The sequence below is a fragment of the Crinia signifera genome, chromosome 4, assembly GCF_055691185.1.
Source record: "Crinia signifera chromosome 4, ASM5569118v1, whole genome shotgun sequence".
NCBI lineage: Eukaryota > Metazoa > Chordata > Amphibia > Anura > Myobatrachidae > Crinia > Crinia signifera.
The window spans coordinates 99,238,729-99,264,838 of NC_139220.1; the positions used below are offsets into that span (position 1 = coordinate 99,238,729).

At 38.7% G+C, this 26,110-nt stretch overlaps 1 protein-coding gene across 1 annotated transcript; it reads left to right on the plus strand.

Moving 5' to 3' along the window:
• The first annotated feature begins 1,017 nt into the window (after positions 1-1,017).
• Positions 1,018-25,560, plus strand: LOC146072957 (uncharacterized). Its single transcript, XM_083180129.1, has 10 exons — positions 1,018-1,069; positions 2,146-2,189; positions 2,640-2,705; positions 5,399-5,464; positions 5,800-5,853; positions 7,547-7,579; positions 8,820-8,891; positions 21,200-21,265; positions 23,197-23,584; positions 25,450-25,560. The coding sequence occupies exons 1-9, from the start codon at positions 1,018-1,020 to the stop codon at positions 23,581-23,583; spliced, it is 840 nt and encodes a 279-aa protein (XP_083036255.1). The 3' UTR covers position 23,584; positions 25,450-25,560.
• Positions 25,561-26,110: the final 550 nt, after the last annotated feature.

A 26,110-nucleotide genomic window follows, 5' to 3' on the forward strand; every position in this document is an offset into this window, starting at 1 on the left:
TCATACCAGCTATTCACCAGGAGTCTCCTCTCTGGTTACTGACCTGGCCCCTCACTGGTCATGCTACACCTTAGCCAGTAGTGGGGTATGATGTTAACGACTGCAGAGGTAGTATCAAATAAAAGTACCAGGTTGATTGTACATGGGAACCTACATGGTAATAAAAGATATCTATTCAATTTAAATAGATCAGGACAGGCCAACCTGTGGCTCTCCAGATGTTGTGAAACTGCAAATCCCAGCATGCCTTGCCACAGTTTAAACACTCTCTTATAGCAAAACTGTGGTGAGGCATGATGGGATTTTATGTTTGACAACATCTGGAGAGCCACAGGTTGGCCAGGCCTAAAATAGATAAATACCAGGTTATAAAACAAATTACAACAGTCAAGTAAATAACACTATTTTAATCTAACAATATATACCAAAGCCCACCCCTGGTCTGTAGGATAGTCCGATATCAATGATCCAAGGGTGTATCATCATCGATCTCCTTCTACTCTCCCTTGAATCTCATATTTTGTTGCTATGAAAATACAGTGAAGTGAAGTGGAAGTGGTCAGTGGGAATGCTTCAGATCTCAGTGGGGATGTAGGTACAGCAATGCTCATTAGTCAGTAAGAGGGCTAGTAGGCTGCAAGGTGGTCAGCAAAAATGATTGCTATATTTTATTTCTAGCACACCAACATCATCTGCTGTGATATACAATGAGGGGACAAAACAACTGTGATTCATTTGCCAAGCTAGTTAAATAAATAGTTATATAACTCAGAAATTAAAATTCCACATTTTTAATTAAATTCATGATGATAAATATTGACAAAAAGTACCACATCCTTGTCATTAATGAGATTATAATGACATTGTTTTGTGCCATGCCAATCAACAAATAAGGAAAATGACAAGATCACCCTCAAGCACTATCCTGAGTGTATATAAGGTGAGAACTGAATGCTTTACTTCAGAGAGCTATCACTTGTTATTGTGAATAAGCGCTTGACAACCCATATTCTCACCATGAAGATTGCTGTCATCTTTCTTGTTTTTCTCGGCCTCACCAGTTCCCTGGGTAAGTATGCTTATTGATTAATGTTTGATTTGAAATATAACTGATTTGAGATATAATTATTATAAAACTCATTTGATTACAGAAAAGTTCAGCCATATGTAGCAAAAGATTATTTAAAATACATTTCTTATGAGATTCAAAAGAGAAATATAATGGGACAAATTTAATAGGGGGAGAGATTCAGAAACTGAGAGATTTGGTAGGAAATCTCCATTTTTTTTTTAAAGCTGCAATTATATACACTGCAAAACCAGTTTAATTTCGAACTGTAAATGATTGCCGCTTTAAAAATACTAGGGATTTCTTATCAAGTCTCTCACTTCCTGCATCTCTCATCCTATTAAATTTCACCCAATATCTCCTATAGATCCTAGAGTTTATTGTCAGTGGAAACATCTAAGCTACTCTGCCTCATATCTCAGGTTACTTTGCTGAAATCACTGAGGCAAACTGTCCCACTTGTATAAGTGGAACAATATGATTAAGAGAAGGGTGTGATTAAATACAAAGGTCATAACATGATGGTTTTCCAACATACAACTACAGTACAACTACAGTACAGTTAACACAATAAAACTGCAGTACAGTTTATATTCAACTGCCCCTAAACAGTGCTATGCTATCCAATGCAGGTGCCATGGATGGCCCAATGCATAAGATGTTGGAATGATATGTTTTTAAGGGGATTTATTACTAAGATGTATTTAAGTGTATGTTTATGTACTTATGTATGTATGTATGTATGTATGTATGTATGTATGTATGTATGTATGTATGTATGTGTGCATGTATCATACTAATTATCTAACTACCATATCTTTGTGGATCAGAAATAAATTATTCAGAGAACCTTTTTCATATATTTCACTGTTGCATTCCCATACTGTAGATACTGTATACAATTGAAGGGACAAGACGACTATAGTGTGATCCTGCATATCTACTACACATTGATTTGCAACTTGACTAAAAACCTATATTCGTCTCTATGTACAGCAGAGTGAAAAATGTTTTACTGAATAACCAAATCTACTGTATAAATGCAATTTTTGGCTTATTTATTTTTTCTTTTTTAGGAGCCACCATCCCCGGAAACCAAATAAAACTGAGTGGTTTGAGTGTAAGAAACTTTTTTAAAATAGTTTACATTACAGTATTTCAAATCTTGACACCATAATTGTTCACAAACACTATAACCAGCACGACTGTTTGTATAGTTGCATCACTTTACTATAATTAAATCATTATATGAATTGAATAAAAAAATTTTTTAAACATATCTCATACATTCCAATAAGGGATTTTGGTACTTATATGTTAGTTGGGCGCCCACTTTAATTAGTATGCTCATACCCCCACGCCCAACTAACATATAAGTACCATGATTTATTTTACAGCAGTAATCAGGGGATTGCCAATGTTGGTACATGTGATGTAAACTTTTAACATATTACATATACTGTAAGAAATTGATAATACGATTTGCTTATTCAAGAAAAAAAAGATAATTTTTAATAACCATTTTGTTACAGGGGATTTAAAAAAAATACTATCATTTATGTTGTTTCAGAAAGAAGCTGCTGCCAGTGTTGCTGTAATATTGCAGGGGGTATTAGAAAAATATGAAACGTTGCAGGTAAATATTAACATGGAAAGCTAAAATACTAAGATATGTCACAAAATCTATTAAAATATAAATACATTTCTAAAATACAGACTATATTTGCTAAATGATTATTATTCATTGTTCTCATTGTAATAATTTTGCAAATGTATCTAATAGATTATTTATTTATCATACACCTACAACTGACATAAATTGCTTTTTGCTATTATTGCTTTAAGGTATGAATTACAGTAGGTGCTGGTGCAGCCTCGCTGTTTAATAATGGCTTGACTTACAGTATATTATGCACATAAAAAAGACAGTATGAAATAAATCATATGCAATTCTATCACCTGGGAAGGTTCTGGATGGCTCAAGGGCACAGACAATTGCAGAATATCAAAATGAAGAAAATTGGTAAAGCTGTCAAATAAGTTTAAATCAGCAAACCCATGAAGTAGAATCTTGGAACTTACCATTTTCCATGGTTCGTTACTTAAGGTTGTTAGTAATGATTATAATTCTGTAAAATGTCTTAAATTACTATAGCAACCACAGTCAAATGGTACAAGTCATATAATCTCTTTCTGTTCTGTCATATTCTTTGTTCAACTCACCCCCACCCCTCAATGTCACAGAATATTCTGAAGGGCATTGCATAATATGTTGACATCTTTGTGATTATGACAATCATATTTCTTCTTATTTATAGATTTTGATTAATTTTTAAGACATACAGTAGATATGTTTTGAAAAACATTTCTATTACAAGACAATACAAAAAAATAAAACTTATACATACATCACAAACTGACTACCTATATGCATTCATACATATTCCAGGATAAAAATCATATATTTCTAAAAGGGATATTGCATTCTCATTAAAAATTTGGAAGAAATAATTTCTTACTCTTTATTTATACATTCTCAGATGGCACTCTCCTCCTGTTCAATATGCCTTTTCCAAGTATTCAATTTCTGAATTCATTTATTATCCATCCCGTCAGTTGTCTTCATTCTATAAGCTTCTATAAGTTTTCAGTATTGAACAATTGTTGTTTTTGTTGCTATAAAGACATGGTTCAAAAATGATGACAATAATATTCTTTAGAGAGATTTTGAAAATGAGATAACTATTTACAATTTATCAGCTAAGAGAAATTCAGATGCATGCTTATAAATATCTTAGTGGTTATTCAGGAAGGATCTTAAAAGCAAAATCTTCAGGTGTGTTCAAAATTAAATGTATATTGCAGTGTAAGGGGTACATTTCCTAAGATGGGAGTTCTATTGAAGATGGGATGTTGCCCTTAGCAACCAATCAGAATATATCTATTATCTTCTAGAAGGTGCAAAATAAATAAGATTAACAGTATAATCTGAATGTTTGCTATGGGCAAAATCCCATCTTCAATAGCACTTCCATCATAGTAAATTTACCCCTAAGAGTAAAGCAGCCAGTATTTCCCTGCACTGAAACAAAATAACTCACCCAAGTCTAACAGTTAAGCATGGTTTTGCCCTTTAGAGAAAGATTTTTCTTTTCATATCCTTATTGAATAACCCCCTTCATTTGCTATTTATAAACACAAAAGTGGGATTGCTGATTTAAAAAAAAACTGAATAACTATGTATTCATTAGTTGATTATTTTCAGTATATGTCAACCTTTTGCTTGTCTCAACCTTTTCTCAATGTCCATCTAGACCAGCAGTTCTCAAAGTGTGTGTCCTGAAACCAAAGAAGGTTCCGACCTTCTCAGCATGGGGTTGCGACTCCATGTAGCTGACCATCAGGCTGATAACTTCTCTGATCTCAGTCAATGATTTAAGGAGTCTTAAAAATCTGTTCAATTGTCTGTTAGACTCCTCACATCATTGTGTGCCTCCACAATGCTGCTGTGAATGTGCGGTCTGATGACTACCATGTGATGTGAGGACCTTCTGCAGTAACTTGAGGACCCCTGACCTAGTCCATATGGACCTTTTTCATGTGTGGACCTACTGCCTATCATCCAATAGTGGTCAGCCTATTGACTGTCGACCTAGACACAGTTGACTTAATAATCCACACCCCCCACTATCTGGGTAATGCCTTGATTTCCCATTGTTCAGCCACATAATTGTAGTGTGTTTAGTTTGTGCATACCCCCCACATTAGTGGCAGTGGAGGAGGGACACGAGAGTGCACCATAAGGGGCATGGCTTCATGGTCAGGCGGAGTGGCCTATATCTGTAGCACTCCCAAATGAGGGGCATGGCTTCTTGATCAGGGGGTCTGACCTATGTTTTTGGCACTTCTGTGAGGCCACCCACCATTTTTGGCACTTTTTTGGGGCATGGCCTGTGCTGAGAGAGCTGCTGTCAATGCCCCACATCAACCCTATGCAGTAAAAAAACACTGTGCACAGTGTCTCTTCCCTGATGCTCTGCTAACCAGAGCAATGGGTATTAGGGGGGACTCCCAAATACCCCCTTCCCCATAGTGGGATAATGCCGGTCCTGGACAGGATGCAAGATCATCTCAATAAAAGGACCGTTGCTAGATATGGTTTGTGTAGTGTGTACTAGTGTATACCTTTAGTGTTAGAGTGTGTTTGATGTTCAGAAGACATATACTATATAAAACCTGATTTACTTGTATAACCTAAGGTATGAGTGGATATTTATGCATAACAAATATGGCATACAGTAATGAAAGAATGTTTTATTACATTTGCAGAACAGCGCTGAAGCTGAGAAACCGGCAATCCAGAAATGTATAGCTTTCGATTTGATCCGTTTATTGGTAATTGTAATATACTCTTTAGTTAATTTAATTTAAAGAATAACATATATGTATAATGTTTTGTAGAAGATACACCTAAAAATTAATGCAACATATACAGTATGATTTAATATGTCATATGCACATTGTATATTAGATCATATTGTCATTTCAACATATAAAGTATAAATTCTATATTTTCCCAGATACAGTAATACTTTTGTTGGAATAATAAAATCAGTACATGAAGAAACTTAAAAAATACATATCATCATATTAAACTTTATCTCAAAAGTTTAAAAAAACACTGTACAGTATATTGTCATTTTTATATTTTGTTTTTGTTTTTTCACCAGAAATTATTATCCCTTGAGTTGCAATATCCACTGCCACAGCTTTTACGTCTCTTGGTAAGGTTCTTTTTATATACATATATAAAACATTTTTTTTTCATGAATTACACAAGAAAACAATGTCTGTAGTTCTATAAAATATTGAATTTAAATGTAATGTTAAATGGTGTTATTTTACAGATTCTAACATGTTATGTTTATTTTTATCTATTGTTACGGTCTTTGCTAGTTATCTTTATTTAGTGGCAATCAAGGCCACTTAGGCAGATAGCAACTGCCTAGGGGCTCTAGAATCTGGGCGGCACCAGAGTCAGAGTATCACAAAATTAAGTATGACTCTGAGGAGTGCAGGATGATTGACTGACAGTCGGGATTTTGACAGTCATTTCTCTGACCTCGGAATCCCAATAGGTTGTAAGCCGACAGTCATAGCCCTGACTTCCACGTTCTATTTTCCCACATGGGGGTCCACGACCCATACAGAGGGAGAATAGAATAGACAGCAAGCACAGCTTGCTACTGAGCCCACAGCTCAGGCTCTATGACAGTCGGGACTCTGATGTTGGAGAAACGAACATCGGAATCCTGACCGTCGGTAACATATACCATACCTGACTCAGAGATACATCCTTGTCAAACTTAAAGCAAATGGCAGGTGTGGGACCTCTAAAACATCACCTCCACACTTTTCACCCAACTTATGAAATGTCAACGTTGGTGTGTGGGTGGTGGGAGCAGTAAGCTGAAGTTTTGCCTAGAGTGCCATAAAACCTTGCACTGGCTTTGGTGGTAATATACAGTATTATCCAATGCTACAAATCATAGAATGCTTAGAATTAACATTAATTTAGTAACTTTTACATGCATTGTTTATTTTGCATAATGCACATGTGAAGTCTAAAAAATAACTGATAAATAACAAAACGCTACAGTAAGCTGGATGGCATTTAAGCATGTTCCTGACATGGTAGCATCTAATGAGATCTACTTGTTGTTTACTGTAAGATAATGCAATACTGTGCATCTCAAGGGGACTTCCTGACCCCTCTATTTCTTGAGATCCTCCTACTGTATTTGCAGCTGCAAAGAGGAGCACCTGCCAGTCAATCCAGCTTGCCCCCAGTGTTACAGACCTGGCAGATGCAATGAGGAGCAGCTGGTGCCATTAATACTTACAATAACAGAACTCCAGCAACCAGTGTTTTATGTGCCATGTATGAGTATTAGCAGTTTTCTAATATATTTAAGTAGTAGTGTGTGACCTTTATATGTTTTTATATTTTTATAAAAAAATATAACCATTGATGGCTCTTCAAACCATTAACATGTACATTATTATTATTTCAATGCCATTGATGATGGCACACCATCTATGTAAGAACTCGATGTTAAGAAATGATTGTTGATCCTAGCCTGGTGGCAGGAGTCTGCATATGGGAAGAACTTGACCTTCAATGGCTAAACTAGTGATTTGTTTATAATGTTGATTTTAATTGACCAGCTACCATTAGTATAGCTATCATTGGCCATAACTCTAGTACACCATACATAAATTGCAAGTGTCCCCATAAGCAATATAGAAGTATTATCTTTATACTACTAATTGTATTACAATTATTTTAGTGTGACTACAAAATTGATAGAAATATGTGCAAATTGTGTAAACGTTGACACAATTGGCTAACAAAAATCATTCATTTTTTAAAAGATTATCCAAATGTAATAATTTTCATGTTTTTATATTTTTTAGGAAATACCAGAGGAGGCTATTGGTTTTATATTGGTAAGTGTTATACATATAATAATAATAATAATAATAATAATAATAATAATAATAATAATAATAATAATAATAATAATAATAATAATAATAAAAATTAAAGAACATACTCTCAACATAAAAAGGAACTAATCTTTAAACAAACTAAATAAAAAAATATTTACAAAATATTTATTTTACAAGTGCCCAATATACTATAGGCCAATCTATAAATTAAAGAATATTGTAATTAAATTAAAAGCATGTCTAGTATTTGTTTTCAGTGCCATCCCATATATTGTGACAAGTGACTATTGAATTGTTCTCTAAAGAATATAGACGTCTGTGTTTATGTAATATTGTCCTCCTATACCAGGGGTTATCTTATGTTGGTTTATGCATAGTTACTATCTAGCTTTTGCAAAGAGCAGAAAGAGACACTGCATCAAGGGGGTTGTGTAAATAGTATATGTAAATATGCTATATAGAGTTATTAGGGGATGCAGTTACCATCCCGCGGTCGGGATCCCGGCATTCAGAATCCCGACGCCGGAATCCTGACCGCCGAAATGCCGACACTTTCTCCCTCCGTTGGTGTCCACGACACCCCTGGAGGGAGAATAAATTAGTGTGTTGGCATTTCGGCTGTCGGGATTCCGGCGTCGGGATTCTGAACGCCGGGATCCCGACCGCCGGAATTCAATACTGAATCCAGTTATTAGTTTACTAGAATTTGAGCATTGTATGATATAGTAATAATTAACATGCAGAATATAGCCATCATTTAAATAACAACATACAGTAAAAGTAGAAAATGATTCTATTGTGTTTCAAAGTGCTGCTGTACACAGAATATGGGATGCACTACTGTATGTATGAAAAAATCAAGTACAATGACTGTAAGGAGCAACAACTGCTTCTGCCATCTTCACAGTGCCGCCATACAAAAAAAAAACAAAAAAACAAAGAAAGGGTTTAGAAAGTCCCAAGGCACTGTCTAAAAGTCCATGCAGCCTCAATGTTGATAGAGGGTCACTGGAATACCTCCTGGAATGTGCAACTGGAAAAAACAGTGTTGATGGCGCTTCTGCATTCATTTTTCTCATTTAAAGCAAATACTGTAACTTGTATCATATATTCACAGAGGTTATTTCCCATTAGTTACTTACAGTTCCATGTTATATTATAAATAAATTACTGATAAAATGAATGCAATATAAAATAAATAATAACAATGTATACTAAACTTAATTTGTGTTTCCAGAATGGCCAAATTGACCAACTATTAGAAAAATTACCAATTTCTTCACTTTTGGGAACAGTTACTACATTGGTGGTAAGTTGACAGTACAATTGTTTTAACTGTTCATTACTGTACATTACAATGATACTGTAGCTATAACTTTACCACATCACATACAGTAGGTTAACGAGAGCTTCCATGGTTTGTTATTTATTTAGAAAAATATTATTTACCTAAAAATTCTGTAAGCCATATTAGACTATAAAGTTAAATATTAATATGGTGAATCAGTGGGTACAATGTTTGCCTAATATTTAAAAATTGCCACCAAAGATTTATTTAAAGACCCCATTTAAAGATAATGATTATATCATATCATCTATCTAATTAAACCAATGCTCCATACCATTTGAAATGTTTTTGTTTTCTTTAAACTTACCTTTAATTGGCTGCATTGATAAATAAACACAAAATGATTAGTGACTATACAGTATGAACATCATGTAGTATACATGAAACTACTGTATGTTAAAAAGGATATTGAGATCCCAGGGCTTGGAAAGCCATCAACCAGAAGACTGACAATGACATCTGGTCGGGATTCCAACACCTATATATATTAACCCAATCTAACCCTCCCTACCTGCATACTAACTCTAAATCTCCCTTCCCCATTAGTGTCTAATCCTGGCTATAACCCCCCCCCCCCCCCAGCCTATTCTTTTTTTTTTTTTTAATAATTCTTTATTAAGGCTTTTTTTAATTCATCACAAAAAAGGGAGACATACTTACATATAAACAAACATAATAAGGTAACAAAGACAAAAAAGAACAAAAAGAAAAAAGACATATACAGGCGTACAGTTTTATCACATAGTTTTTCAGTGAGTACCAAGACATATGTAGTATGGTTATATGGGAACTATAAAAGCCGTCAGGAAGATATTCTATATGCTGGCGTTTATCTGAGAGACCCACAGTCATATCGCCTCTCCAGGCATTTAATCTACTCTCAGGCACAACAAAGAACTGGGGGGAGGGGAGGGGAGTAAAGGACTGTAAAGAGGGAGAGGAAAAAAAAAAAAAAAAAAAAAAAAGATAAAAAAAAAAAAAAAAAAACCATAACTGTGTATATGTATGTATTAATTCATAGGTGTAGTCCTTATATAAGTTATAAAGTGCAAAGTGATGCCAATCATTCTAGGATCAGTGTTCTCAACAAAAAAAACAAAAAGAAAAAGGTACATAAAATTTATGTGTTATACTATTATCTCCTTCTAGCCGTGTGTGTCGCTTTGTTACATATTTTAAATATATTTATTTATACGTACCCAAATAAGCGTTATTAAGTCGTGTGTCATACTAGACCTTTACCAATTCATATACTATTCTTTTACCCAGTGATGGCCTATTTCCGCGTGAACCACTTATATCTCTATCCAGTTCTTAATTTCCTCTAATTCCCTATTCCCGCCTCCATCCCACCCCCCCCCAACCCACCCCCTCCCTCCACTTTCCTACCCTGTGTTCCCACTACCCCTATCTTTTTACTTTTACAGCTCTCCATAACCAGTACCCAACAAAGGCCATGGCTATGTATATTAATTCATTAATGTAATCTTTATATAGTTTATAAAGTGTGAAGTAGTGCCAATCCTTCTAATATCCGTGTTCACACAAAAAAAAAAAAAAAAAAAAAAAAAAAAAAAGAAAAAAAAAAACAACATAGCTGTGTACATGTATGTATTAATTCATAAGTGTAATCCTTATATAAGTTGTAAAGTGCATCCCTAACCAGCACCCCACAAAGGGCCATGGCTGTGTATATTAGTTCATTAATGTAATCTTTGTACAGATTATAAAGTGCAAGTAATGCCGATCCTTCTAATATCCGTGTTCACACACGAAAGAAAAAAAAAAAAAAGAGAGAAAAAAAAAAAAAAAAAAAGAAAGGAAAGAGCGGGAGCCCCATTCTTTATATAGGGGTCTGAGTTCATATACTTTTTAAGTTACAGTATTTCGAGTAATACCATATCGCCCATATATCAAAGAACCCATCAATAGAGTTCCTAGAGAGGTGCACAAATTTCTCATGAGCCATATTGTAATTAACTACTGCGATCCATTCTTATAGGGTTGGCCCTTTTTTTGCCATCCAGCACCGGGCGATCACAACTTTAGCAATAGCACACAGGTTTATTAAAAGCCGCTTAAACCCCTTTGGGGTATCCCTTGGCCACACCCCGAGGATTATCGATAGTGCAGAAAGGTTTTGTGATCCCAAGCCAATGTCTACCAACACATCGCATACTTCTTTCCAGAATACCTTCAATACTCTACATGCCCAGATTAGGTGCCAGAAATCGCAGTCTGGCAAGAAACATTTTGGGCAGTGTCCATTACCACTCTGCGAGAATCTTTTAATCTTATTCGGGGTTAAGTATGTTTGATGTAAGATGTTCAGTTGGACTTGTTGAATTCTTAGCGAATTCGTTGCCAAGCAGGGGGCATTTAAGGCCTGTCGCCAATTTTCATCATTAAGTTCGGGAATATTAATCAGCCATCTCCGTGCAACTGCATTTGAATCATCTTTTTGGGTATTGGCCATGAGATATTTGTAGCATTTTGATAATGTCTTGTTCTTCCCCAGTGCCCTAAGAAATTTCTTTAAAGGAGACTCTACCACTGTAACAGGATTATGCCTACGTTGTTGTGATGCAGCATTTCTCAGCTGCAAATATCTATAAAACATGTTTTTTGGCAATGCATATTCGGATTGCAGCTGAGAATACTGTTTCAATTCCCTGCCAGTGAAAACCTGCCCAACAGAGTTTACTCCGTATTGTCCCCAGACTCTCCTTCCCTGACTTTCATTTAAGCCAGCATACGAGGGAATAGAAAAAAGAAATGTGTCGGGATCTGCACCTAAGTATTCTATCTTTTTATGAACCCATTTCCATATACAACGCATTTGCTTAATGTAAGGGGGTAGATCTTGATATCCATTCTGCTTTAATAAAGCCTGCAGTGGAGAGTGTCCGGGAAATAGAGTGTCAATGTATCCAGCTAGCTCCGCGAGGTACTCATTATCATTCAACCAATTTGAAATTTGGGCTAACTGGGATGCATAATAGTACATTTTTAGATTGGGCATCGCGAAGCCACCTTGATTCCTCTCTTTACATAGTAGAGACATTCTGATTCGTGACACTCTATTCCTCCACACAAAAGATAGGATCACTTGATTGATTTTACGAAAAGTATTTTCCTTGATAAAGATGGAAGAGTTCATTAAGACATATAAGAACTTAGGTAGAAGTACCATCTTTACCAAGTTAATACGCCCTATCAGGGTTAATGGGAGCCTCTGCCAATTTTTACACCTGCTTCTAGCAGCTTCAATGATGGGATCTATGTTGAGTTGGATAAACTCCGCTGGGTTTGCAGAGACAACTATTCCCAAGTACCTAAATTTTTCGACCTGGGGAAGGCAACAGCTATCGTTCAATCTATCATTGTTGACCCTTGCAGTGCGTGTCACTAGAAATTGTGATTTGTTATAGTTAATCGTCAACCCCGAATATAATCCAAACTCTTTCATACTGTCTATGACTACGGGCAGATGGTTAGCATAATCCGTCATTCCCACTAATAGATCGTCCGCGTATAGCGAGACGATATTGTTAGACCCTCCCTGATATCCACCATCTAAACCCAGACCTGACCGCAGCTTACAGGCTATTGGCTCAATGGCAATTGCAAATAATAAAGGTGAAAGGGGACACCCCTGTCGGGTGCCCCTAAAGAGTGGGATCGGATCCGAGAGATAGCTATTGATTAGGACTCTAGCTGTTGGTAGCTGATATAAAAGAAATACCCAGTTGATGAACCTAGGGCCCACTCCAAAGGCTATTAACACCTGTCTTAGATACAGCCATTCAATAGAATCGAATGCTTTGTTGGCATCGAATGAGGCCACAGCAGCACTCGCGCCATTCACCTCTGCCATCTGCAAGAACATATATAGCCTACGAAGATTGATACAGGTAGATTTCCCGCTCATAAATCCCACCTGATCTGGGTGTATAATCTTCCCTATCACATTGTTCAGCCTGTTAACAAGCACTTTAGCAAATATTTTTGCGTCCGTCGTGATCAGAGAAATTGGTCTGTAAGAGTCAACCACGTCTGGGTCTTTCCCTTCCTTTAAGATGACGGTTATGATGGCCTCGGTCATTGAACCAGACAGTTGGCCTTCTGATTCCATTTCCTCATAAAATTGTAACAGCTTTGGGGCGAGGATATCAGAGAACTTCTTATACAGCTCGCTGGGGAGACCATCCACCCCAGAAGCTTTCCCCGTTGGGAGGGATTTAATTGCCGCAGTCACCTCTTCAATGGTAAAGGGTGCATCCAAGATTTCCCTGTCTCCAAAGGATAAAGCAGGATGTTTAATACTATTTAAGTATTTTGCAATATGTCGTTCGTCGAGGGCCAGCTTCGTGCTATATACTTGGGTAAAGTGTTCACAGAACGCTGCAGATATATCTGGAGCAGAGGTGACAATAGCTCCTGCGTTTAATCTTAGCTTGGTGACAATAGTTGATGGCTTATCTAGTTTAGACAAAAAGGCCATGTATTTACCGGCCTTATCGATATTCATATAGAATTTATGTGAGTCAGTTAAGACTTTATGGGCCATCATTATTTGTAAATGCTCGACCCATGACCGCTGAGCGTCTAGCCACTCTTTTTTTGCACCATCTGTATGTTCTCTCAGGAATTTCTGTTCCTTGAGTGTCATTTGATTTTCCAGCCCCAAAGCTGTTTCGCGGAGCTTCCGCTTTACACAAGCAATTTTTTTTATACATATCCCTCGTATATAAGCCTTTGATGAATCCCAGACTATGGACGATTTGGCGGACTGTGCATTGTCCCCAAAGAACCCCTCAATAAGTGGTTGCCACTCCCCCCCGTCACCACAATGGGGGAGCCACGATGGATGAAGTCTCCACAGCTTGGCACCCGAATTGCCAGCTGGGTCTAGCTGCATCGAGATTGGCGAGTGGTCCGATATTCCTCGTGGCATGTATTCCACAGACTTCACTTTAACCAGTAAATTTTTAGAAACGAAAATATTATCTATTCTGGAAAATGAATTATGTGGGGGCGAGTAGAATGAGTATTGATTTAGGTTTGGGTGCCTCTCTCGCCACACATCCCACCAACCAAATTCGGACACAAACTGAGCCAGTTTAGATTTTTTTCCAGGGTCACTTACTTTGCTATTCAATCTATCTATCCCACCATTCATTAATGCATTAAAGTCTCCTAGACAGATAGTATAGCAGTCCGGGCGAGCTGCGGCAAAGTTGACCGCCAATCTTAATACCTCAAGTGTGAACGGTGGAGGGATGTAGACAGCAAGAATACAGTATCGAATGGATTCCAGCATCCCATCCAAAAATACATAACGACCCCTCGGATCAATTTCGGACGCTAAGAGCTCAAAGGGGATGTTTTTTTTTATAATAATTGATACCCCACGGGCGGATGATGAGAACTGTGAGTGGAAGGCTCTTCCTATCCATGACCGCTGCAGAGACGCCACTCTGTCCCCAGAGATATGCGTCTCCTGGAGACAGATGACATCTGCCGAGGCGGTCCGGCACTGTTTAAGCACCAAAGAGCGCTTTATCTTTTCGTTGAGGCCTCTCACGTTCCACGTCAAGAACCCAACCATGACCTAGCCTTTTTTTAATTTTACCAGCATTGCATAAGTGGACAAGTATTTGCATCTAGTTACATGTATTTGCTGGAGAAACGGGATACCTCCCAAACCAACCGGAGCATTTATCGTCCCATAATATGTGCCTCCCATCTCTACAGCGCCTCCTTGTCTTAAATGATATTTCAGTACACCTTGACATACACCATACAACATATACCCTTCCCTCCCCCACCCTGTATCACCTATCCCCTTAGGCATACTTTCACTAACCCCTCCCATCCACCAAAAGAAAAAACCCAAATTAACCCTAAACCCGACCTTAAGGGGCAGTCTTATCAGGAACCCTCTCAAGACGTGTGTGGCTCTCCAGCGCCATCTAATAATGATTTATGTATCCAGGACCCCTTCCCCCCCTTCTCCCACCGGTCCTGATATACAAGTGCATAGTACAGTACATAGATGTGTATCAAGAATTCAAAAACAATACATCGTTGACCCGTATTGAACAGCACAAAAAAAAAAAAAAAAAAAAAAAAAAAAGGAAAAATATCATTCATCTACGATTCTACATCAATCCCGTGCCATTTGCATTTTGGTGGGGAATGCCCTATCGAGCCAGACCGCCACTTCGGTTGGGGTAGAAAAAAATTTGACCTCATCCTCAGCAACAACACGGAATTTAGCGGGATAAATCATTGAATATTTAAAGTTCAGTTCACGCAGTCTGGCTTTCACATCCCGGAATCGTGCCCTGTCCTTCTGAACTTCATAAGGCAGGTCCGGAAAGACAGAGACCTTCTTTCCATCATATTTCAGATCCCCCATTTCCCTAGCAAGTCTCAGGATGGTGTCACGATCTTTGGAAAGTAATATTCTTGCAATTAATGTGCGGGGGGGAGCACCAGGGATTGGGGGTTTAGCTGGGATTCGATGGGCCCTTTCCACCGAGAATTGGGAGGAGAGGGCTTTACTACCAAATGTTTGCGTGAGCCAGTCCTCGATAAACTTCTCAGGTGCCTTGCCCTCAGCCCGCTCATCAAGGCCAACAAAACGTATGTTGTTCCGACGGGATCGACCTTCCATATCGGTTATTTTATTACGCAGCTCCTGCATCCTATCCACCAGGATCTTAACCTGGGCCTGCATAGGAGTGACACAGTCCTCAATTCCCGAAATCCTTGACTCAGCCTCAGTCACTCTATCCCGCACCTTCTGTATGTCATCACGGATTAATGTAATATCAGATTGCACCTTATTTATCTGTACTGTTAAACGGGTTTCTGATGCATTAATTGCTTCAAGAAGCTGCGTCAGGGTAACCTCATTCTGCTGGGGACTACTGCTGCCCTTAGTAGGGGTGCTCTGTGGGGTAGGGTCACGTGACGCAGGCAAACCTTGTGTCTGTGTTCGGGCGAACTTTTCCAACCGCGTAGCTGCGGCACTTTGTGAGGATTTACCCATCACCACGAGTTATTAAATGGTGTAGTGTAGATTTGGAATCTAGCTATAGGACAGCAGCGGCTGCGTTCGACTGGATGAGACCCGACAGGGATATATTTCAGGTAGGCAGGTACAAATTCAGGTAAAGATTCTTCACCACACACACCCGGGTTTAATACTCAATATGGTTACTCATGCCCACCTGTATTTTATAGTATAGTCAGCTCTCTCTATACAGAGTTGGAGCACATCGGTATCACTGTGTCACAGGCAGGTATTTAGTTCCCCAACTGGAAACGGGTTAAAGGATAGGTGTGTGTGGACTTACCCGGATTGCAGATCAGGGAAGCAAGTCTCTTAGGCTTTTATGCAGACCGTTTCTTGCTGCATATGCTGGATGTTGCTGCCTGCCGTTCACTCCTGGCTATAGCTCGTGGCTATAGTTCATCAAGAATTGCCAGTCCAGTCCCTGCAGGGAGGGATGTATCTATGCCAACTGCCGCTATCCCGCTGTTTCATCCAGCGTAGGTGCAGGGTATCCCCCCAATTTGCGGCCAGCGGACCGTGCCCAGACACCGCCAATGTCAACAGTGTCTTAGCCCTCCGTATTCGCTGCACCCGGGTCTGGGTCACAGCGCGCTGCCTCGAGTTGCGGCGTCGCGTTCTCCTACAGCAGCCGGATCTGCGTCACTCTGGAGCGCCGGGACGGATCACGGGAACACAGGCAGACCTCACGCGGCGGAGTATTGTAGTCCAGCCGCCCGTCTCAGCAAGATACCGCTAGCGCACACCACCGGAAGGCAGCCCAGCGTCCAGCAAGGCAGGTAGGTATATCGGTGGGGGATTCGGGGAGAGTCCGCTATCTAGAGGATATGGGCGCTGGAGAGCACATCAACCTCCCTCACTCACACGCCGTCGTGGCCCCGCCCCCCCCCCAGCCTATTCTTAAGCATACCCTCTTAGGGCCTTACCATAACTTCCAACACTACAGTATAACCCTAACCCTACTACAATGGTTACATGTACCCCCTCTTCCTACACACAGGCCCTAACCCTTACCACCACAGTTTATAACTATCAGGATGCTGATATTTGTAATCCCAGTACCAAAATTGTGAGAAGTGTTGGAGTTCCGGTGGCGGTCCTCTAAATAGTGCTGGGTAACCACCAGCATGCTGACTAGAATCCCATGGCAATTCTTTTTGTCTAGAGACTAAATAATAACTGCCACAATTTTTTTTATATTTTCAAATGCCACATAATATTATATCTAATTATATTGCTAATTTGTTGGTTATAATGGGCTATCAATTGAAGGGATCATGACAAAACACAAGTTATATACAATGACAATAAACAAATGATTAGGGTGATTGTATCTAAATAATTTGAGAGGTTAGAGGTGTATTACAGAATGCAGCAGACAGGGTCAGCGACAGGGGGTCAAGGGGAATGTCTGAGCCGGGCCCCAAGGGTCATGGGGCCCCAAGGATCAATGGGCACAAAAGAAAACATGCAACTCATTTTCTTTGTATTATGTCTGCTCTGCCACAGCGTTGGAACAGACAATAAATATCCCAAGTATCCACCCGGTTACTCATCACTTGGTTTGATCCTGCTGAGAGTCATGATGCCATGGTGCTGTAACATGCGGGTCCTTCCAATCTGATGCCGCAGAGGAGCTGCACTGTCCCCACCCCTTAACTCCAAGCCCCAGTCACATACAATCCTCTATGGGAGAGAGTGCGGCCATTAGCACCCGCACTGAACTTCAAACACCAATTGCTCTTGAAACACTGTGGGTGTTTCAAGAGCAGCTCTGCAACGTTGTCCATTGGGCTACATTGCGTCCTGCTCCGTAGACAATTGACTTGCTGAGTTTATTTGACTTTCATCTCCCTCACTTATCTTCCTCTGTAGTAAGCTGGTCCCTAATGCTATCACCCCCTTCTCCCCCAATCACCAGTCCATTGTGGATATTGTACTTAATGCAAATGGAGGATATCTCCATTGTCTTCATAATTATGTTCATATGGGCTCAGATTTCCTTAGGACAACCCACCCTTTTGCATGCCACCAGTCCATTGTGTTCCATTCTGATTATTTTTATTTTACCAGTCTCAAACAACCATCATAATTTGTTTATGCTTCTGGAGCCCACAAAACTGAATAGAGGGGTCTCCAATCATGGATAGATGTACTGTAAAAAAATACAGTGTATTCATGAAATATATACAGTGGGCATTATGTGTAAGTAGCACTACAGGGGGCATTATGTGTGTAAGCGGCAATAGTGGGGGCATTATGTGTGTACGCAGCACTACAGGGGTAATAGTCATGCCCAGGTCTATCCTTATAGCCCCCATAAACCAGCACAAGCTGCTGATTAACAGGGATTTGCTTTACCTTCTCCAGACAGCAAAAGCATAATCCCTGAAAGCAGTTTAGCTTTCAGCAAAATACGAATGGTTATGAATGGGATTGGACAGAATTGCCAGTTTTTTGAAACTGAGAATTCGGCAAATGGACCCAACTTCTCAATACTTCTATGGGTAAAAATAAAAGGGTTAAAAAAGCAGATTGGGGTCCACCATCTTGAGCATAAGCAGTTCTGATTTCCAAAATACAGGGAAAAAATTATGTATATTATAAAAACGTATATTTTAAAAATTCACATATTTTAAAAATCAAAACCGGACTCTTGGACATGTCCTGGTTCCAAAAAAACTGGTGAAAAAGAAGTAGGGGTCCCCTGCAAATTATAAATATGCCCTGGGCACCAACAGTCAGTAGGTTAATGCCACAGCCAGAGAACACTTTTATATAGGTCCCCTGGCAGTTCCAGGGGAAACCACTGACTGGTCAGCCCTGGCTGGGGTCCCTGGGGGGAACACCTAACCCCCCCCCCAGGGCACCCAAGGGCCAGAGCTATCCCCAGCACCCCAGGGTGGTGGATGTTGGGTTTGGGCTTTTAAAGTGTAAAAAGCAAGTTAAGTAATGTCTATAATAAAAACCACAAACATAGTGAAAGTAAAGTTTTATTTACATACATTTATTTACATACATGCACTCATACATACATATTTACACACATACTGTACTTACCTATGTTCCCACAAGAATAAGTTCCCTTGTCCTATAGGTCTCCATAGCGATCTGCAAAATATACTCCACAAAACCCAGAGTAAGTCAGTCCTCAATGTTCCATGTAGGCATCCACAGGGTTAAAAAAAATACATGACCCAATCCATTTAGAATGCTGCTTCTCAGCTTAATTGAAAAGGATCACACAAACACCAGTCAATGGGAATCCCTTCAGCTAATCAGCTGCAAGCTCCAGAGTGACGCTTATTAACCTTGGGGATACCTCAAATTAACTTTGCGGTTAGACTGATTTGCTGGTTCCCATCATAGGAGTCAATGTTCTTTTCATAACATTGACTCCTATGATATGAACCACCATAGAGGATAAATGTTGTTTTCGTAAAATTAACTTCAATGAGATGTGGCCAAATAATCACTGGCAGAGCTCCTCTGAAACTTGCAGCTGATTGGCTGAGAGGATACAAATTGACTGACATCAGAATCAGCTTTATTGGCCAGGTATACTTGTGTACACTAGGAATTTTATTTGGATTGCTGTGCAACAGCCATTTAGGTAACAGTTAAACAGTGACAGTACAGATATACATAACACATATAGTTATACGCTCAAAGTGCCCTGGGGATAGTAGACGCAGGGAACATATATTCACTGAGCTGCACAGCATCTAGGCAGCCAACAGCGGCACCACTGGTCACTGCTATAGCCAGGTAGGTAACAATTTAACCAGAGACAGTACAGTTATCACACAGGGAACACCTACCCGCTTGTTTGCACAGTGCCTAGGCAGTCAACAGTGGCGCCACTGGTCATTGCAAACAGCCAGGTAAGTAACTGTTAAGCAGGGACGGTACAGTTTTAGGTTGCTATGCAGTGTGTGAGACAGGGGAGACACAGGGTACATATGGCTATGTGGCACAGTTCCTAGGCAGCCATTTGTGGCTTCCATCAGTGGGATTTCCATCAGTTACATGGAAATATAGGGGAAATCTATAAAAAAAATTCCCAGTATTTCAGGAACCAGGACTGTGGCTGGTTATACTTGTAGCAGAGACCCCATGCTATATATATATATATATATATATATATATATATATATATATATATATATATATATATATATATATATATATATATATATATATATATATATATATATATATATATATATATATATATATATATATATATATATATATATATATATATGTATGTATGTATGTATGTATATATATATATATATATATATATATATATATTCACCTTCTTAAAGTGCATGCTTCAGCAAACATGAATGGCACAAGGCGGTCTAATTGCCAGATACGAATGGTCATAAATTTGCCAATCCTAATGAAGTCTATGGAGAAATGAGGCTGAGTTCTATCAATGGTCTTTTAATTCATACATTTGGCTGCAGCCATAATTTTTATCTGAAAAAGTGGCACTCAGCTAAATTTGTCCATTCATAAATTTGACAATCTGTGAGTCCCGGCCAAGAATGGGATTGAATAAGTATGAAGAAATGCCCATTCAATATTCAAAATTGTTCCTGCAGTAGCAGTAGTAGTAGTAGACATTGCTGGGTAAATTTACTAAGATGGGAGTTCTTTTGAAGATGGGATGTTACCCAAAGCAGAAAATCATATTGTATTTATTATCTTCTTGAAGGTATTAAATAAATAAGTAGTATCTCATTGGTTGCTATGAGCAATATCCCATCTTCAATGGAACTGCCATCTTAGTTAATTTACACAGCAATGTCTTCTACTACTACTACTACTACTACTACTACTACTACTACTACTACTACAACAACTACTACTACAGCTACTAATACTACTACTTCTACTACTACTACTACAGCTACTACAGCTACTAATACTACTACTACTACTACAACTACTACTACAGCTACTACTACTACAGCTACTAATACTACTACTACTACTACTACTACTACTACAACAACTACTACCACGGCTACTAATACTACTACTACTACTACTACTACAACTACTACTACAGCTACTACTACTACTACTACTAATAATAATAATAATAATTATAATAATAATAATAACTATATGTACTTCTATTTCCTAATTCTTATGCTTGTTTTACTTGCAGGAAGGACTTCTTGCACAACTTGGGCTACTTCTTAAGACACTGCTAGGAAAAACTAGCAAACTTCTGGTAAAAAAAAAGGATTTGTTTGTGCTCTTGTGTATATGAAAGTGTATGTGTGTGTTATTTATAAGATAAAAACAATATATATATTTTTAATTACTTCCTTTTTTTTACTATTCACACTATGCAATGGGAGAGTACAGTATATTACAGGTATTGTCTACCATCAAAACCTCACATGTATATGTGTTGTGCTACAACCCCCTTTTAAAAATGTAATTTAATAGCCACAGAATAACTGTATTTACCAGATCTATTAGTGAGCACCATATGGTGTGATGATGGTGGTTAGAGCACAGAATGAGCAGTGGCTTGAGGACAAAGCAATGCTACAGTACATCAATGTGGTATGTGCTGATATGCTGTACTATATGGGGCTTTTCATAGACCATGTGTGATGAGAAGCTTCATATATTGATTTTTTTTTATTCCATTTACAGAATTTTATGCAGTATGTTTCTTCAAACGGTCAAACTTATTTTATTTTTCCTTTCTGTTATTGTGATTATATAGAACATTACAAACTCTATGTAGATTTATTTGTATTACGATACATGTGCACATTGTACCCATTATAAATGTGCCACTTCCTCACAGCGCAGCCACTAAGTTGTGGATAGGCAGCAGAGCACAGTGCAGTATGCCTCAACTGGAGTGAAATGGCGCCACCATGGAATCTTTCCATGCAATCCAAAACCCATGAGAATTTAATGCTGTGATTATGTTTTGCCTCAATATGGCATCCGAGCTAGTCAAGAAAAAAATTAGCCGCATATCGGATTGAAATTTGGGCACAATCGGATGTCAGGTTATACGAACAGATAATCTCTATTAAAAAAACCTTACCAATGTAACAATAATGTTGTGTACACACGGGGGCGATAGGGGCTATAATCGCTGGGAATATGGCGCAGGTGACCATATTGCCAGTGATGGAAGTGTGCCCCGGCGATAAATAGCCGGGTGCGCGCTCCCGTTTTCTGCACCATTGTAATCGCTGGTCGCAGGAGCTTGCTCCTGCAACCAGCTAATTACCTCTGCGGCTCCCCCAGCAAAGGTTCTTTTTCATCAGCGACCATCTCTGGTCGCTGATAATAAGGAGACACTGAGCAATATATTGCTCAGCAATCTATTGCAAGCAATAGATTGCTAGCAATATATCTCCCCCCGTGTGTAGGCACCTTAAGCAACAACATGAGAGAAATAGAAGAAATGATGAACATTGGAAAAAAAACAAATTCAAACAAGGCTGCAATAATACGATACGATATGAAACACAGAAATTGAAGTAATGAACTGAATACTTCAGTAAATGTGAGAAGGGAAATAGGGAATCTAAGATAAAATAATTTCATTTAGTTTACATTAAAATAATATTAACATTTGGTCTAATAATTAGGCAAAAGAACAAAAATTCAAGACCAAAGACTGTAATAAATAATGCAAGACTAACCATGTAATATTTGTTATTGTAACACTTGTTGATTACAATGGGCCGGATTCTGGTGCAGTCAGAACTTTTATGGTGTCACAACTGAGTGATTATCGGTTGACTGTGCATGCATTGTAACCGCAGTGTGCATGCTGCCGCACCAAGGTACCTTTGTAATACCATTCAGACTTGGGCAGGTGTATTAAGCCTGGAGAAGAGATAAACTGAAAATAAAGTGGAGATAAGGTGAAAGGAGTTAAAGCACCAGCCAATCATCTCCCAACTGTCATTTTCAACCATAGTTCATTGGCTGGTGTTTTATCTCCTTCACTTTATCTATACTTTATCTCCAGTTTATCTCTTCTCTTGGCTTTATGCATCTGTCCCACTGAGCTATCAGCCACAAAGAGGTTGACAGGAGGATTTCCATCACTGAAAAAATAATTAGTATAATATCTGATTACATTCTAATGTATTTATTCTTTAACATATGTTTCTTTTTTAGGGCTCTACTCTTAATTTGGATTCCTTAAGTTTTGTACATGATACTATCAATCAAGTAATTGAAGTAATCGGAAAAACTGCATTGGGACCTGTACTGAATCTTGTTGATGTTGTATTAAACCTGGTCACTGGACTGTTGGGTGGAAAATCCAGTGGAGGCCTGTTGGATGGCATATTGGGTGGAAAATCCGGTGGAGGCCTTTTGGGTGGTGTGTTGGGTGGATCCGGTGGAGGCCTTTTGGGTGGTGTGTTGGGTGGATCCGGTGGAGGCCTGTTGAGTGGAGGCCTATTAAAAAATCTCCCAGTGGTTGGAGGTCTGGTACAAAATCTCCCAGTGGTTGGAGGTCTGGTACAAAATCTCCCGGTGGTTGGAGGCCTGGCAAATTGAGGTAACTAATCTATAAAAATACACATTATAAAAATGCACATCTAATGTTTTCTATGAGAAAGACCTGCTTTATCATTTCATATAATCAATATGTGATACATTTACTAAGATTACCATTGAAGAAGGGATGGTGCCCATAGCCACCAATCAGATTCTACTTATTATTTATTTAGCACCTTCTAGAAGATAATAGATATAATCTGTTTGGTTACTATGGGCAACATTCCATCTTCAATAGAACTCCCATCATAGTAAATTTACTCCTTTGAATTGATGAAGGTAAAATAGCCAGCTTAGGGTAGTGACATAAATTAGCTTACCGCTGGAAAATAAAATGGATTAGAAAAAATATTTATTCTATTGGATTGATTCCAAAACTGCTTTGTTATAACCATTGCAACTGAGAATGCCCTAAATATAGGACACCAAAATAAAGACTTGTCCTAGATGGTAGTTGAAGGCAGAACTACAATATAATACTATTTATGAAATAAAACTCATCTGAGAGTATGTGTAAAATATTAGTCTTAATATCCACAAAGTCTATTCATTTGCTTTGGGTCTGAAATAACAATGTAAAAGTTTTTGGGGTACATGGCTTAAATACTATAATAAAGCTCGCTTCTGAAATTGTATTAATTTTAGATCTGTGATGACAAACAAAATCACAACTAAATCAGCAGAATAACATTTATATTCTTATCTAAAATGTACATATATGTGTGTAATATACTTGAAAATACCAATAGAGCTTTTTGTTTCACTTTGGATAAACAAAAGTATTGGAAGACTGTAATTGTGTTAACTCCAAACCATGTTGCTCTAACACAAAGTTGTCAAGATTAATCCCTTAAGTGGTGGGTTTTCCTGGGGAAGGACAAGCCTACCGGGGCAGGGTTGTTCTGCCCCAGAAATATTCACCAGTGAAAGGGCTGTCAACTGTTCTTCTGCAGCAGCCCCTTCTCCCCTGGGGCTGCTCCTGTCGCTTATTACTTGTAGCCACCACTCATAGCATTCAGTCATTCGTGTGTTAGGGCACCCAAACAAACAGGTGCTTGAACGGCCCCAAACATCTGTGAGGTGCTACAGAAAGGATTGAAGGTGAATGACATATGGCAGGGGGGGTCAGGCAATGGGGGGTGGAGCGTTGGTGCCAGATTGTAGTGCACCAGTGTTGTGCCGCTGGCGATACCACTGCCACACCCCTAAATATCAATGGCATGCCTCAAAATTTCCAGGAGAACCCTTTCTGGCAGCGCATCTCAATCTGGAAAATTTCCGTGCATACCACTGAAGTGGTTAATATGACATTATCCTCCATATCACAGGTGCTGGCTGTTCCATCATTACAAGAAACACAATCTGTGGGTTATTTAGACCTGATTGCTGATGTGCAAATTCAAAATCTGTTTGAATATCAAATGACTGCGCCATATGTATGGATCAGTGCGTGTATGCGCGATTCAAAGTCTATCTAGCAAAAATATCTATTCACAAACCCCATGGCAATTTTACAGACAGGAAGTCAGCTTTTAGGGGCGTAAATCTGCAATGTTCTTGGAGTGTCTGAAAAGCACAGGTGTGCTCAGGTGTTTTAAGGAAGGGTGTGTGATGTCAGTGCCAGTGCCATTCTATCTCATTTGCACAGACTTAGAAAATCATTTAGTGGGGAGTGAATTGCATATGGATCTGAGATGGGGGAGTGGATTGTGAGATTTACGCAGTCTGGGGTGCGCTATGTACTCACAAACATCTGTAAATTTGCAGATGAGCGATTATGCCTGAATCTGGTCATATATCTGTAAAAATGTCTGTAATATTGCAATATTCAAATGCTAATACTACGGTTTTTATATTCTTTTTTAGGTGCTGAACCCCAGTGAATTCCAGTTTCATGGCAGAAATATGATTTATGGTCATACAAGGGAACCTGCTTATCTATCATATTAATCAAAATAATGTCTTTGAATCATATAATAATATGTAGAGGAAATGTAACTTCTGTATTTGATTTTGAGACTTTCTTTTTCTTAATAAATTTGATTCTAAGCAAAACTTTTCTAGTGTTTCCAAAATTATTGTAAAATTCTAGGCACGGGTCTCTCAAACTGATGCCTATAAGTAGCCTAATGGGGCATACACATGGGGAGACTACAGCCCAATTTTAAGCGATCTGATAAGATCGCTTAAAAAAAAAGCACGGATCGCTCCATGTGTACACCCGTCATTGTCGATGCTCGGTGCCGCACTTCGCTATCGCTCCACTAGATTTATACTGCATGCAGAATACATCTAGTCATTGCCAGTTTTCTGTCACCATAGAATACTGGCAGTGACAGATCTCTCAGCACATATCACTGGTGCATCGCTGTGTGCTGACCGATGTGTGCTGAGCGATCTGAGAGACACTACATTATTCTGCACGGAGGCTGACTCTCCCAATGTGTACGGGGCATAACAGTCAAGGTTTTAAGGATATTAATTCTTGTGCACAGATGGTATAATCATACTGGCTGTGGTACTATTT

What these genes read in the sequence shown, in the direction of transcription:
- LOC146072957 (XM_083180129.1), top strand. Translation starts at nt 1,018, where the DNA reads ATGAAGATTGCTGTCATCTTTCTTGTTTTTCTCGGCCTCACCAGTTCC. An exon ending in TCGATTTGATCCGTTTATTG is followed by an intron (nt 5,465 to 5,799) that starts GTAATTGTAATA and finishes TTTTTTCACCAG; the next exon opens with AAATTATTATCCCTTGAGTT. An exon ending in GAAAAACTAGCAAACTTCTG is followed by an intron (nt 21,266 to 23,196) that starts GTAAAAAAAAAG and finishes TTTCTTTTTTAG; the next exon opens with GGCTCTACTCTTAATTTGGA.